Source organism: Cydia pomonella, chromosome 22 (assembly GCF_033807575.1).
Source record: "Cydia pomonella isolate Wapato2018A chromosome 22, ilCydPomo1, whole genome shotgun sequence".
Taxonomy (NCBI): Eukaryota; Metazoa; Arthropoda; class Insecta; order Lepidoptera; family Tortricidae; genus Cydia; species Cydia pomonella.
In genome coordinates, this window is record NC_084724.1 from 4878797 (window position 1) to 4893914 (window position 15118).

General features: G+C 35.8%; 2 protein-coding genes across 2 annotated transcripts in view; both read left to right on the plus strand.

Moving 5' to 3' along the window:
* LOC133530346 (phosphatidylinositol-3-phosphatase SAC1) overlaps positions 1-9958 on the plus strand; it is a 44573-nt gene extending 34615 nt beyond the window's left edge. Inside the window, exons 14-15 of the mRNA XM_061868253.1 lie at positions 239-375; positions 1586-9958. Of these exons, the coding sequence (XP_061724237.1) occupies positions 239-375; positions 1586-1664 (216 nt within the window). The 3' untranslated portion in view covers positions 1665-9958. The remainder of the gene's footprint in view (positions 1-238; positions 376-1585) is intronic.
* A 482-nt stretch (positions 9959-10440) lies between these two features.
* On the plus strand, positions 10441-14171 carry LOC133530345 (uncharacterized). Its single transcript, XM_061868252.1, has 2 exons — positions 10441-10921; positions 11009-14171. Exon 2 carries the CDS (start codon positions 11752-11754, stop codon positions 13753-13755), a length of 2004 nt encoding a protein of 667 aa, XP_061724236.1. The 5' UTR covers positions 10441-10921; positions 11009-11751; the 3' UTR covers positions 13756-14171.
* The last annotated feature ends 947 nt before the right edge of the window (positions 14172-15118 follow it).

A 15118-nucleotide genomic window follows, 5' to 3' on the forward strand; every position in this document is an offset into this window, starting at 1 on the left:
ACAAATTAAACACATCAGTGAAAGAATAAGGATCAAAGTCGAATGTCGTTCTAAAAGTTTTAATTCTGTGTCCAAAGATGGCAGTAAATTTACGTGGCTACAAAGTTTTCTTTGACAACACACCTCTATTTCAAATTCTCTTTGTTAGTAATTAAATTCGATATTATATGTATAATGTAAATATGTAATTAAAAATATTTTTTGACAGTTTTTTAATTTTAAATGTTCTTTGTTGAAGTTCCCGTCGGTTCTGCTGGTGGCCATGTCCATGTTCATGGCGAGCGTGGCGCTGCCCTCCAAATACACCAGCGAGGTGTTGTTCAGCCTCATGTTCTGGGGCGCGTGTATGGGAGCCACCCTCGCGTATATAGTCAAGTAAGTATAATACTAATTAGGAATATAGACCTTTAGATTTATTATCTATAATGTTTTTTTTCTTTGTGTACAGACGATTGAAATATTTATTACTGTTTCTGTTAGAAATTCTTATTTCCTGTTTAATACATGTGTAAGGATATTAACTAGGATGTGTAAGGATATTGTGTAGGTAGCTTTTCGGTGAAGGAAAACATCGTGAGGAAACCTGCATACATCTGAGAAGAAATTCAAAGGTGTATGTGAAGTCCCCAATCCGCATTGGGCTAGCGTGGGGACTATAGCCCGAGCCCTCTCGCACATGAGAGGAGGCCTGTGCCCAGCAGTGGGACGTATATAGGCTGAATTATTATTATTATTATTAAGGATATTAAATCGGATAGAGAGCAAACACACATGCATAAAAATTATGGGTGCAATTTTAAAGAACAATATCTATTTTAAATTTTAGGTTAGTTATAAAATAGGAAATTAAAGTTCTATCACATATATCAGTCCGTTGGATGCGAGGTGAATTTCTAGTAGAGCTGTGTTTTGGGGCTGAAACCAAGGCTCGGAAACCGGTTAAATTTCCAAACCGTTATCATGGGCTTTCGAAAACCTTTAAATTTCGGTTTCTGTCGTAAAACCGTTATTTTTAAACCCGTTTTTAGGAGAACATGTGCATAAAGTTCTTGTCAAATTAACCGGTTTAGAACAATAAAAACCGGTTTCTTCTTATGTCGGTGTCTTTGTTTACGCGGCACACCACCAGGCCGGCCGGCCGTCTCGTCGCTCGTCGAATAAACCGGTATATTTAGGCTACAATAATGTTCTTAAAACGTTCGCGTTCTTATGAAAATTCGGAGTAATACCGAAATAAACCGGTACTTAACGCTATTTTTATAACCGGTTCCGAGCCTTGGCTGAAACTAGATTATATATTACATGTTGACTTTATGTATCTAATAAATATTAGCTTCATGCAGCTAAGTTAAATAGTACTTAGCTGACCATAATATCTACTTACCAAGCTCTTCAATAAAACGATGGACCGTCGCGATTATACTATCCGCAAATCAAACAGAAGACCACGGTAATATCCCTATCTCTCTTACTCTTATCATGACTACGAAAAAAAGGAAGAAGAGAAGAGAGAGAGAGAGAAGTTTTACGCCCCTAGTCGTCAGTTTGGTTTGCGAGTAGTTGCTGACTTTTTGATTTCCCACAGGAACGGCAAGGACTTCGTGGACTGGCCGCGCCTCGACTGCGGCGGTCTGGCGGCGCTCCGCTCGCGGCCGCAGTTATGATCCTAGAGCCGCCGTTCTCCGTGCTCATAGTCTAACACCGCCACCTTGCAGCTAGTTTGACCCCGAGTCCCGGTTACAGCTTGACTTTATACCCACAAGTTCAGGTCGCGATATCGGGCAGAAAAGTCGTCTCCAACGCCCACGATTGTTCGTGACCTGGCTATTCTCGCAGGAAAGGTAACTTCGTGGACTGGACGCGCCTCGATTGCGGCGCTCCGCTCGCGGCCGCAGTTATGATGTCTAAGCCGTTCTTCGTGTTGATAGTGTATTCACTCCACCATTAACTTACAGCTAGTTTGACCCCGAGATTCCCGGTTACAGCTTGTTTGACTTAATACCCACAAGTCCAGGACGCAGTGTCCCGAAACGCAGTCTCGACGCACGAACAAATGTATGGCGGTCGGCCTCAGCATCGAGCGTGTGTTCTGTGGCCCTCGTGTAAGCCCTACGTTCGATAACGTGATTTCATATTTGTATAAGTGTATAAGTGCTAGGACTCGTGGGTAAATCGGTATCTAGAATTTGTTAGAGTACGCCACCGCCACCAACTTGCTTGTTTGTCTTTAATCACACAAGTACAGTTACGGACTTTAATTGTTGAGCCATTTAGGGTTCAAGCGAATTTGGTCGTCAATACTGACGGTATGAATGTCCAATGTAAAGTGAACCCTAATTGGCTCAATACAAGTCCTTGAGTTTACCAAAGGACGCGATATCGAGTCGTCAGAAACCTTGCCCAAATCAGCATCAAGTAGATCAAATAAAATTTGGAACTGGAAGATTCTTTTATTCCATTAAAGTTCTAAATTCGATTTGATTTTGTCCTAGATAGTTACGGCTAAAGTAGGGAATGCAAGCCAGTAAAAAAATGGATACCAATTATTGATTAACCGGTAAATTATTTCTCAAACTACATATATTTGGCCACTTTGACCTTTGCCATTTGTCGCTGACTACACCACAGCCTCGTACAAAATGTATATGTCAAAAACCAAAAACAACTTAGAGAAACCAAACCAAAAAAGACTTGTAAACCGGTAAACATATCGATTCCGGCCTCGGCCACCGGAGAGCTCGGTAAATTTTTCTTTAGTATATATAATTTCTTTAGAAATTACAGGTAAACCGGTATTTTTCGTAAGTACTAAATATTTACCGGTTACATTCCCTAGGCCAAATTAGTCAAATTGGAAAACATCCTTTAAGGGTGTGTTTAAGCAACGGTAGAAAATTGAACACTAATTAAGCGGTAAATAACCGATATTTCTCATACTACATACCTACATATTTACCGGTTGTTCTCTAGGTGAGTTACGATTTATTTACCCACTTTGACCTTCACTATTATTTGTTATTGACTATCACAGACGCAATAACGCAACCAATTTAAAACTTAATGTATAAGTCGAAAACCTGGGACTTAGAGGTTTTTGACATGTCGAAGAACTGGGGCTGGGACTCTAAAGGGTTATACCGGTATCTAGAATTTGATAGAGTAGACTTGCAAACCGGTAACTACCTAATTATTTTGGTTCATTGGACAAACTTCGCATCCTGACTCGGGTGGCATTTGCTGTATATAAACTGTTTCGATTTAATTTCTCTACAAAACCGGATTCAAAAGTTCTTACCGGTTTTCCGTCAAAGACGTGTTGAAAATTCATAACTATATTGGCACTCTCTTGTCTCTTATATCAATTTAGTATGGAAGCGCAACGTCTTCTCTGAGTTGAGTCTACGTTTCGGACCTTGTCATGTAAACTAAAAATATGATTAAAAATTGAGTAGTAGGAATTAAAATGCACTATTGTTGTATAGTTTTGAGCACCTCAGCCATTCCGATAAATCTGATGGTGCCTATACATTTAACAGCAGAAGTAACTAAACGAACAAGGCATTCGATTCCTGTGTAACTTTCCTTTCCTTTCTGTCTTCGTTGGTGATACGACCTTTTCGGTCGTGACACCGAGTGTTCCATATAATAAGCAGTCGCTGGCCACTATGTCGGCCAAACATCTTGCTTAAAAAAAGTGTGTTCGAATTTGGTTCGAATGAGTTTGATCCACAGATTATTAATGGTTTCAACTTTCAGGAACTGGTCTGTGGTTTATTTTTCTTTAATTTTTTGTTGAATGTCATTTTTAAACAATTTCTTAAGCATTTCCACGGGATATCCCGTACAAACGCATTTTATTTCGTTTATTAAAACTATTTTTCGCCGTTTAAAGCTGATGATTATTTTTCTGAGCATATTTTTAGGCATTTCTCACGGGAAAAGAAACACTTATGCCTGCAAATCTTAAGAAATTCCCGTTCGTATGGAACAATAGTAAAAGGTTGTCTGGTAGAGATCGCTCTTTAGCGATAAGACCGTCTGTTTTTACCTCTGTCTTTATTTAATATTTGTGGTCCTTCGTAAATGTTCTTTTGAGGTTGTGCAATATAAAGGATTTGTATTGTATTGTATGGTAGACATTTTACAATTTCATGGATGCGCCATGTGCGTAAAGATTTGCGTGTCTATTATTTATATATTTATATCGTACTGTTGACGACGTCTGTTTGTAGCTGCGTATACCGTCTTCAATCTGGAGAGAAGCACCGTCATGTCCACTGCAATGCACCTGGTATTCCTCACCGAGCGGCACGATATATTCTTTCCTTTCATTAGTGTATGATGTGCTCTTGACGACTTGATGGATATTGCGGGATTGAGAACCTGCTTTTAAAGCATTTTTTGTTACTTTTTTAAGGCTCGTTTTGTTTAAACCACGCCTATAAGAGACGCGCTAATAGCTGTCGTTTAAGAAATAAAGGGTTGAAAGCCGCTTTAAAAAGAGGGGCACTCCAGAAAAGCAGCTAAGAAGTTGATATTTGGCATGATAACGTTTAATAACTTACCTTTAATTTCAACGGTATATAATACGGATTTCTGCAGGTTACCTATTAAACGAACTGCCATATGCTTCACGACCCCGACAAATATACCTTTTTTGAAAAAAAAAACGAAAAATAAGCGTTACTGTAATGATTCCATTAGTATCGCTTCTGTGAGTTTTTACATATATCAAAATTCCAATGTTTTTAACTTGGTTGTTTTCCGGCCTCGCCCACAGGAGGGCTTGGTCACTTTTCTTGAGTATATCACACCTATTTCACTGTAATATTTATAGGTATATAGTAGTGTGAATACTTACTTAATAAAATAATTTAAATTGTTCCCCAGTATTGCTTTACTTGAACTAGGGTAAATAATAACCCAACTGTGGATTTTTCTATCGATATTACCTATCTTATTTCCGTTTTTGACAGATAAATCCTTCTAGTTAAAAACATATTTCCGAAAAATTATTCACATCTTTTTTAAGGCATTATTTTTCAATTCGGGCGTTAATTGTCTCATTCGTTGTCTACGCTGTTGTATGTATATTTGCCTACGTTTGGCTTTTTAACGTTTACTTGTATAGTATACCTATAACCAATCGTTTCTATTTATGACGGATTTGTCCTTGAAGTCAAAATTAAAAACGAAAATAATTTCAGTTATTTTCCTTTCAAGCCATGAAGTTCGAGCTTTATCTGTACTGCTAGTTTCACTGTCCACTCAGATGTAACTATACGAGGTTTGGTTTGTTAATATTTACCTGCGCAGTGGTTGTATTGATTACGATAGTTTGTAGAGATTGTCCGTTTACATTAACTGTGAATTTTAATTCCTTCTTAAATTGAGAAAGTTGTCCTATTTACCAATCGTTTCGATTTTTGACGGATATATCCATCTAGTCAAAAATATATACGAAAATAATTTCAGTTATTTTCCTATCAAGACACGAAATCGTTAGAGCTTAATCTGTACAGCTAGTTTCACTAGTCACTCAGCTGTTATAATAATTATACTTGAAAAACATATTTCCGAAAATTCTGTTCTTTTACCCGTGAAGAAACATTATTTCTTTAAAAGAAACACTTTTTTAAAATGCATTGTGCATTAAACAGACTTCGCCGCCAGTTTCACTGTCCACTCAGATGTCTCTATATTCGCCTAGGTTTGGTTTATTAGCAGTAACCTGGACTGTGGTAGTATTGATTACGATAGTTTGTAGATATTGGCTGTTTACTATAACCGCGATTCTTAAGTTGTCATTTTCACCAACCATTTTTCGGTTTTTGACAGATATATCCTTCTAGTCAGAAATATATGTAAAAACCATTTCACTTCTGCCCTGTATGCGCACTTTAACAGACACAGAACGTTTACGTCTAGTTTCAATGTCCAGTTGGCTGTATGTTTGGCCTGCTAACGCTTACTTGGATAATATTTATGAGTATATATCTATATTCGTGAACATATATCCGAAGACCAATCTTGTTTCCTGTTTTTTACCCGTGAAGTTTTCAATTCACATTGACAATAAGTATTTGCAATCGGGTTTTCTCCACGCAGATCTCTGTATATATTTATATTTGGTTTATTTGCATTTAATCGGACGGTGGTCATATTAACTGCGATAATTTCAATAATTTGTAGATATTTACTTTAAACATGGATTGTGTTCATATCATTCTGAATACGTCGCCCGCTTAGTTACTTCTGCTGTTAACTGTAGTCGGTAAAGTTTAAGCAGTTATCATTTTATGTCAATATTATCCTCATCTCCTAAGGTCCAGAAAAAAATCCAAATTTAGACCTATAAACGTAGGAAATAGAGTTTAACTTTTTTTTAATACTGTTAATTATTTGAATTTCAACGTTCATCAATTTTAATAAGCACTATAGGTAGGATCGTGCCTTTCGAGGTTGACGCCTCTTTAATTGCTATGTGGCATATATTTGTGAATTTCGAATCTCCCAAACGACTCCAATGCATCTTTTGACATATGCTGGTAATTACCATAAAGTACAGTCAATAGTAATAACCAAAGAATAATATCTTCAAAATATCATGAACCTTCGAACGATATAACCGCGCGTTTCAATATCAATATTCTCACCGCGATAATTACCAGCCTAGGGGAACACTGTGTAACTTTGATCAAATGTTTCCTGAGAGCGCTGAAACCGGTTTAAAGTGTACCGGTTTCTTTGATCACCAGAGGTGGCGGACGGCGGATTAAATAAGAAATTCATAACCGGTCTCGGATGATATTAATCGTTTCTAACCTTTCTTAACCGGTTATTTGAAACGCATTTGGAACAAAAACGAAATGAAATGTGTATCTCCATCAGAGAAGGGTCCTTGCACATGAAGCATAAGGTCCCTTCTTTGATGGAAGCCACAAATGGTTTTGAAATATGTAATAACGGTTTGTAAATGTAACCGGTATTCGAGTCTTGACTCTGCTGTACAACAGTTAGCATGAAATACTCATAGACAGTGACGGGCCAAGCAGCCAAATATACCTATCGACACCATATATGTGGTATATTTTATTTGCCCGTTACTATATGTGACAATCCAAATCGAAAGGGACCTTATGGCGGTCAGCGCGTACGCTATTATTAGCGGCGCGTCAATACTAATGCGGTACTACGCGAAGTAAGCGCCGACCGCCATAAGGTCCCTCTTGATATGAATTGACACATATTTGATGCTAACTGTACCATTTTCAAATTACATAAAAAAATTGTTATTACAAAAAATGCCTAACGATGCATTTATGGTCTTCCTGTGTGAAGTTCACTATTGTCCATTGAAATTTGCATTTCCTTAAAATATTTTAACACGTATTATTATTTTCATGAAATTGTGTATGATGGAAAAATAGTTAAATACTACGAAATATTGTTGAAAATATGTTTTGCATTAATTTACGTGTCTTAAGTTTCTTACTAGGTATGTGGTTATCATCAAATACTGTTTTTATCAGAATGAACTATAGTTCCATTTAAGGAAAAAAAATATGTCCAAACTGTGTATACAATTGCAAACATTCAACTTGTACAAATTTACGAAATTGTCATTCAAATTATTTTATGTACCTATGTACCTATACCAATCGCCAATAGATTTCGTCAAGACTCTAAGAAACTAGTTAATTGTACATTTATGCACGAATTGGATTTATATCGAAGACAAAATAAAATATTTGCTACGAATTTTATAGCTTGGTTTGTGGTGACTGGATTGTTACCGCATGATGTACTGAGCCGTATAGATCGTGTCATTCACGAAGACGCGTGCCTTGACTTGTATTAAAGGTTAGATTTGATAAATCTACGCGTCATCGTGGATGACACGAACTCTCCCGTACCATCTGCACCAACTGCTATTTATTTCTGAGTATTTACACTTCTTCTACTTTTAATGACTCACACTAAGTTTTATAAAGTTGTGGTTTGCAGTTTCGGCTTAATATGTTGGCAATAACTCAACTAATGCCCAAAATACAATATACGTAATCCAAATCCAATTTTCCTTCTCGTACAAAAGCGACCTTATGCGTTTAAAACGGTTTTAAATCAATTGTCACTTCATTTTGCCTTTTATACAATCATTCCCATTATATCGCACTTATATAATTAATTTTATAGTTGAATCAACTTTGTCACTAGAAAGTGCAGTCAGTGAAGCTATCAGCTTTGCTAACTGTACGTGAGTGAACCATTCCTGCCTCTTTTTAAGATAGTATAGATAGTTTCTCTTTGTTAAGGTTAAATTTGCAATGTAGTAATGCCCATTTCCCTACGTTTTTTATGAGTATCATTCTGAGAAACCTTATTTATTTTAAACACGTCAAATTTCTGATGCTTAAAAAACGAACTATAGAATTTTACAGCTAAATTCTGTTTTATGTCTTGTATGCTAAAATGGCATTTGATTTGCACTAAATAACAGATCTATTTATTGGACAAACTGAGGCAGTTGAACTGTCTTTTTATTATCTAGCAATTATAGTCTGTCAACCATTTCCGTCAGTAGAAAAGTGACAAAAAATGTAGGCGCGAAGGGTTAGGTTAGATAATAGAAAATTTGAATTTCGCGCCTTTTTTTACTGAGAAAGTTGTTTGACCGACTATACTATAGCATTCAAAAACAAGGTTTTAACCACGTTTTCGCTATTTTCATACGTGAATCTATATATATTTGGTAATTTAGTGAACGTGCATTATCGAGAATTGTATTGCTAGTAGGTAAAGTGTTTAATTTGGTGTTTATTAGAATAATTGTTGGGATCAAAGATGTACGTGGTGTACGGGTGGCTGACGGAATGGAGACGGCGTTTTGTTGTTAACACTTTTGCGGATGATATTGCTGAAAAGAGAGGTGGTTTGCTAAAGAGCTTTCACACACGCCATTTAGAAATAGTTTTATTACTTTAGGCGAATAGGGACCGTGCGTGTTGGAGGGTCTACCCTCTCGTATATTGACACTTAACGCCAAAGTAAGTGCTGCCCTCTACAGTTCACGTACGTTGTCTTATGCATTGTAGGTTCTGCCATCTTGTGGGCTGCATTGGAAGCTTAAACTTGACATTTACACTTCTCGGCAATAAATAGGGGGCTCCTGTGGTGCCCCCTCCGTTCATGCACGTTTCCTATACAGCTCGCTCACGTGACTATCTCTCTTATTAAAATGATTCAAATTAGACGAGGCGCGTTCTAATTTTAAATAGATAATGTAGCAGCGTCTACTCGTCAAACCAAATAGACTTTTTATTTATTATTATACTGATTTCGAAAATCGTTTTATTATAAAATATTGATTATCTCCGAAATGGAGTTAATTAGAATACCGGTGTCTTTGTGAAAGTTACTTAATTTAAGCTCAGGAATGCACCCTTGAAATTAACGCAAATCAAAAAAACACGGTGTATATTATGATCTCTGGTACATATATTCAATCTTTTAGATGAAAAGAACACCTTGGAGTGGTCGGTAGTCGTACCCACAGCGCCAACGCCTATATTTGGTATACGGAGTTAAAGTAACCTTAACACTTTATCATAAAGTCTATATTGGCTTGCTTCTGCCTGTTTTTGGCGTGTGAGTGACATTTTTTGTAAATGTCGTATGGCGTTGAAAGGGTTAAGAATTTTCTGCCTGAAGTTCGAGTGAAGAAAATGGTAGTAATTTATCAATTTAGACATTTACAAACAAAGCACCCAATTAACTTTTTTTGTAATTATTCCTTTGATTTTTTTTCAGCAATCTCATACGCAAAGGTGTTTTGTAATTATTATTAAACATTTTTTTTCACGAACTTGTATTATTTAACTTAAAGTAGTTTTGTAATTCTAAGATGTCTAATTTTATGGAAAGAATATAAATATATAATTAAAGTGTTTGAACCTTATTTGTTGTTTTTATGCTTTCCTGTTGGACAGTCAGGAACAGATAATCGTCAGTCATCGCCTCCAAGTTGATACTTTGTCAGATGATAGTTTAGATGTTATCATGATGTAAAAAAAATATTCAGCCGGTTGTACCGCCGTGGAAAGACCGTCAGCTGCTCGCATAAACAAGTAAAATAATACGCTCCTACCCCTTTAAGACCCACATGTCATATATAACACCTAAATATATCTCAATAGACGCCGGATATAATACTACAAAATAAAAAGGTAAGGCGGGTTGTTTTAACATGTTCACGCGACCAGCTGTCGTTCTTTCCATCGAGATACAACGGACTGATTTTTTTAAAGTTTAGTAACAATAAATACACAATAAACACACAATAAAGTACACCCGCCATTCTGACTGTCAGGATGGCGGGTGTACTGTTTTTTGATGATAACTTTACGTACCGTGAGGTACAATTTTTTTAAATGGAGGTACTAAATAGCAGAGTTGGACGTAATCGATTCCTTTTGGAATTAATTACACGATTACATTCCAGTAATCATGATTCCTCATTAATCGATTATTTGGGTAATCAAAATTAATGTAATACTGTACTTTGATTACGTCTGTCATCCATTCCTTTGGAATCGGTATTGTAATCCACTACTGTAATATTGATTCCTCGGTAATCAAGTACTTAAGTAATCTGAATTACTTTACTTCAATTCCAGGCTTATTACTTAATTGGCAAACCTTATTTTATAATTTTGTTAATGTCACTAAAATTGTTTTTGGTCTACATGTCATTCTAGCATTTCACTTTCACATTAAATTTTGGTGTTGAATCTTAAAAATTGGGTTAATATTTATAACACAATGACATGCATGATTGATGTGGAGGAATTTCGATGTTTTAAAATGGAACTTCAGGCAAAATTAGAAATAACCAAAATTCGTCAAGGAAATGCCAATTACGGTAAGATATAAAACAAATAATAGTTATTATTTTTAAAACCATAAAAAGGTCATGTTTATTTATGTTAGGTACCTGTTTATTTTACAGAGCCCAATTTATGCTGCTGTCTGCTAAATTTTCGTGAGAGGTGCCTGAAGGTGATGTTCAAACGAAAACACTTTTTAGATTTTGAAGATTGTTGGGAAGAAGTAATGGAGGTATTTCGAAAACACCAAGAAAAGGGCCTTCGTTACAATAAAGACCTAAGAGATGATAATTGCACATGTGTTACACAGCCATCACATTTAAGAAAACAACTATTGAAGATACCTCCACAAGTATTTGAAACATTTTGGTTTGAGGCTGTAAATAAAATTGAAAAATATGCAGACGATTTTAGTAAATAATGTTTTCCCGTCGTATTTTATGGAAATTATTCGTGCCTTGTCAACTATTTCAGGGAGAGTCCTAAAGCAAATTAAAATAGATAGGGTAAATTTTATTAATTTTCATCAATATACGATAGTAAAGTAAGTATAATTCATTACACCTGTACCTGTACTCGAACTTGAAGATTTTCCCGCAGTGAACGTGTTAAATAAACACTTCAGATACCAGATTATAATTCCCAAGGAAGTGTACAGAGTACAGATGTAGTGCATAATGTTTTTGAATCGTCTCTGCCGCTATAATTGTGTTATCAGACCTATTTAGATAACGTTGAAGAGGTCCTACTAAAATATTATAATATGCCTCACTGACAATGTCAATTGAACTTGACAAATGTAACTACACTTCAGCGGGTTTACAATCCAATAGTCCAATTTATAAATCCATCCCATAACTCCACTATGGATTTGGATTCACCAGCTGTCGGCGAAGAAACATCAGCCTCAAGTTCCGAATCTGAAATTTTATTTGATGGTACGTTTTTTTCCAAAATTACGTCTAAAACAACAAATTCGTCCACTGTGGCAGCGTGCGTGAAATGTTTACCATTAAACGTTGAAGTAAAAGGCTATAAAAAATGCTCTTCCAACTTCATTAAACACCTGAAGAGAAAACATGGACCTGACTGTGTTGAAGAATACAAATCATATTGCATACAGAAGAAAAGAAAAAAGCCGCAATCAACATCAGTTCAAAATCGTCAAGTGCTTAAAACTAGCAGCTCTTACTCTCAAGAAGAGTTTGATAGCGACGTAGTAAAATTTTTTTTACATTCGATGATACCACTCAGTTGTGTAGAAGATCCACATTTCATTCGAATCTTAAAGAGACTGCATGTCGACAGTTTGGGATTGACTATTATGAGTCGTACAACTTTGACCCGTCGTATAAATCAACATTATGATGATCAAGTTAAAGTAATTAAAGATTTAATGAGCAGGGTAAATTTTATCTGTGCAACTGCAGATATCTGGTCCAGCCGGAAAAGAAGTTTTTTAGGCCTGACGGCACATTGGATCGATCCTGATACTTTTCTAAGATCATCGAGGGCATTGGCATGTCGGAGATTCCCGGGAGTGCATAATTATGAACGCATAACTAATCTACTAAGAGACATTTTACATGAATTTGACTTAGATTTGCCTAAGATTGTTGCTATTACTACAGATAATGGTAGCAATTTTGTTAAGGCTTTTAAAGAATTCGGAGTTCACCCAGGTAGCATAGAAACAAATGACAATTGTGAGACCGTTTCTAATGTCTCTAATGATGATATCGAAGAAGAGCCCTTGATGATTTCAGATTCAAATAAAGGTTGTATTGACTTTTTAAATGATCATGCACTGCTACCGTATCATATGCGATGCTGTTCCCATACTTTGAATCTGATAGCCACAACAGATTTAAAACATTTACTTACCACTGACACTGCTCTGTCCAACATTCATAAGAGTGTAATAGATAAATGTAATCGTCTTTGGAAAATGGCGAATCGTCCCAAAAGCTCTGAAATCATCCAAAATATATTGGGACATAATCTTAGTCGACCAGGCGAAACTCGTTGGAACAGTATGTATGATGCCCTAAAGCAAATTTTATCGATTAAAGAAAAAAACAGTGTTCTACATGAAGGGCTCGGTTTGGAAAATCCGCTGCGTAATACAGATTTCAATTATATAGAAGAATATCTGTCTTGTTTGAAACCCGTAGCAGCAGTACTGGATATTCTTCAAGGAGAAAATAATACCTATTACGGTTTATTGCTACCAACACTACTGATGCTTAAAAAAAAAGTACATGCCCTACAGCAAAACAATTATCAATATTGTAAACCAATTGCGGTTCAATTATTAAAACAAGTGCAGAGTCGTTTCGACGATTTATTGAAACTTACAGGACCTGCAGCAGAAAAAGCAATTATCGCCGCTCACAGCTATCCCAGGTTCAAGAACTCATGGTACCAATGCGTGGATTCCGAACATCACGCTAGGTTAAAAAATATGTTTTTGACGGCTGTATCGGAGGAATCTCAACATCATTCAAATATCGAGCCTGAGATATTTCAACATACACATGACTTTGATGACGCGTTTTACGATTTCAGTAATTCAAATAGTGACAGCAACACTAGCGGCGGCAGCGGCGGACACTCAATCAGAGCAGAATATTGTATATTAGGATATCTATCAGATACATCACGGTCATTAGATATCCTGAACAAATATCCTGAGATAAAAAAAGTTTTTCTGAAGTATAATACACCTCTGACCTCTTCAGCTCCCGTAGAACGACTGTTCTCTTATGCGACTATGACAAATACTCCAAAAAGCAACCGATTAACAGACGAGAACTTTGAGCGACGAGTTATATTAAAAGCCAACTTGAATAATGAAAAACATTCTTAAATCTAAGAAATAATTCACTTAGCTTTGTACCTGACCGATAATTCATATTGTCAATTGTGTCTGGACCCACCTCACTCTTTTGTAATGAAAGATATTGTACAGTCGAGTTCATAAATATATGAGTATTGCCAGGGCTTCACAAATAAATGTACATGGGAAAGTTCATCATTCATAATTATACTTTAGGAAAACCTTTTTTTTATGGAAAATGCTCATATATTTATGAACTCGACTGCAAGTACAGTCAAGGCGTTACCGTTGCCGTTACCCACTAAAGGGTTAAACGATAAATTTTAAAGCCGTACTTAATTTTAATTACGCATATTTAATTTAAAGCTTAAGTAATAGCGACAAGTTTATTTTAATTTTATTTAGTTGAGTACAATAAATAAAACTAATATTTATGATTGAAGAAACTATTTTTATTTCATACATGTTGTGTGATGGATGTGGAATCAGGAATATCTTGAGTTTCTTTGAGCAATCCTTTTTTTCTCGCCGAGATTTGTATAGTGTTTTCTCAAAAATTCGCATACTTAAGTAGAGTCCGAATTTAGGGTCCATTTTGAAATCTAAGATGGCGGCACGTTTTTAGGGTCACGCAAGTCAACCAGGAACCCTTAGGTCGGCCTTACACATTGTGAATCATAATTCATATTATGAGTTCAGAATGCACGGACGGAATTGCATAAAATATACCTATATTACCTATCCATTTTGTATACGAATTAGTCGAAAACGAGTATAATAAAGAATATTGCAAAAAAATTTGCTGCCATCTTGGATCTTAAAATTGACCCTAAATTCGGATGCCACGTATGCGAATCAGTCAACACGATATTTAATTGTATGTTTGAGAAAACTTCGTTTAAAAGACACTTAACATATAGAAGTAATCTGGAAGTAATCAAGTCAACAATTCCAGTAATTTGCAATCGACAATGATTCCCAATTATTAGTAATGGTAATATTTGTATAGATGATTACTGATTCCATAATATGTAATGGTAATTTACCGTTTCACTTGATTACATTACAAGTAATCTGACACCTAGTAGTAGATTACAAAGTAAAATCAAGTAATCGTGGAATCAGGAATCGATTACGATTTGCCCATCTCTGCTAAATAGTACAAAAATATGGTATGGTTTTCATTTAATTTTATTAAGGTACACCCGCCATTCGGACTCTCACGGCTATTAAAATAGTATATGGAAATGATAAAAAATATAGGACCTGAAAGTTTCAAAATAAAAGGTTTTTTTTTGTTTCCAAAAAGGAATAAAGTAAGGGTACCATTCGATTCCTTACATTTTCTCCAAAAAATATTGTATTGCAAATATATACATAAACGCAATATTTC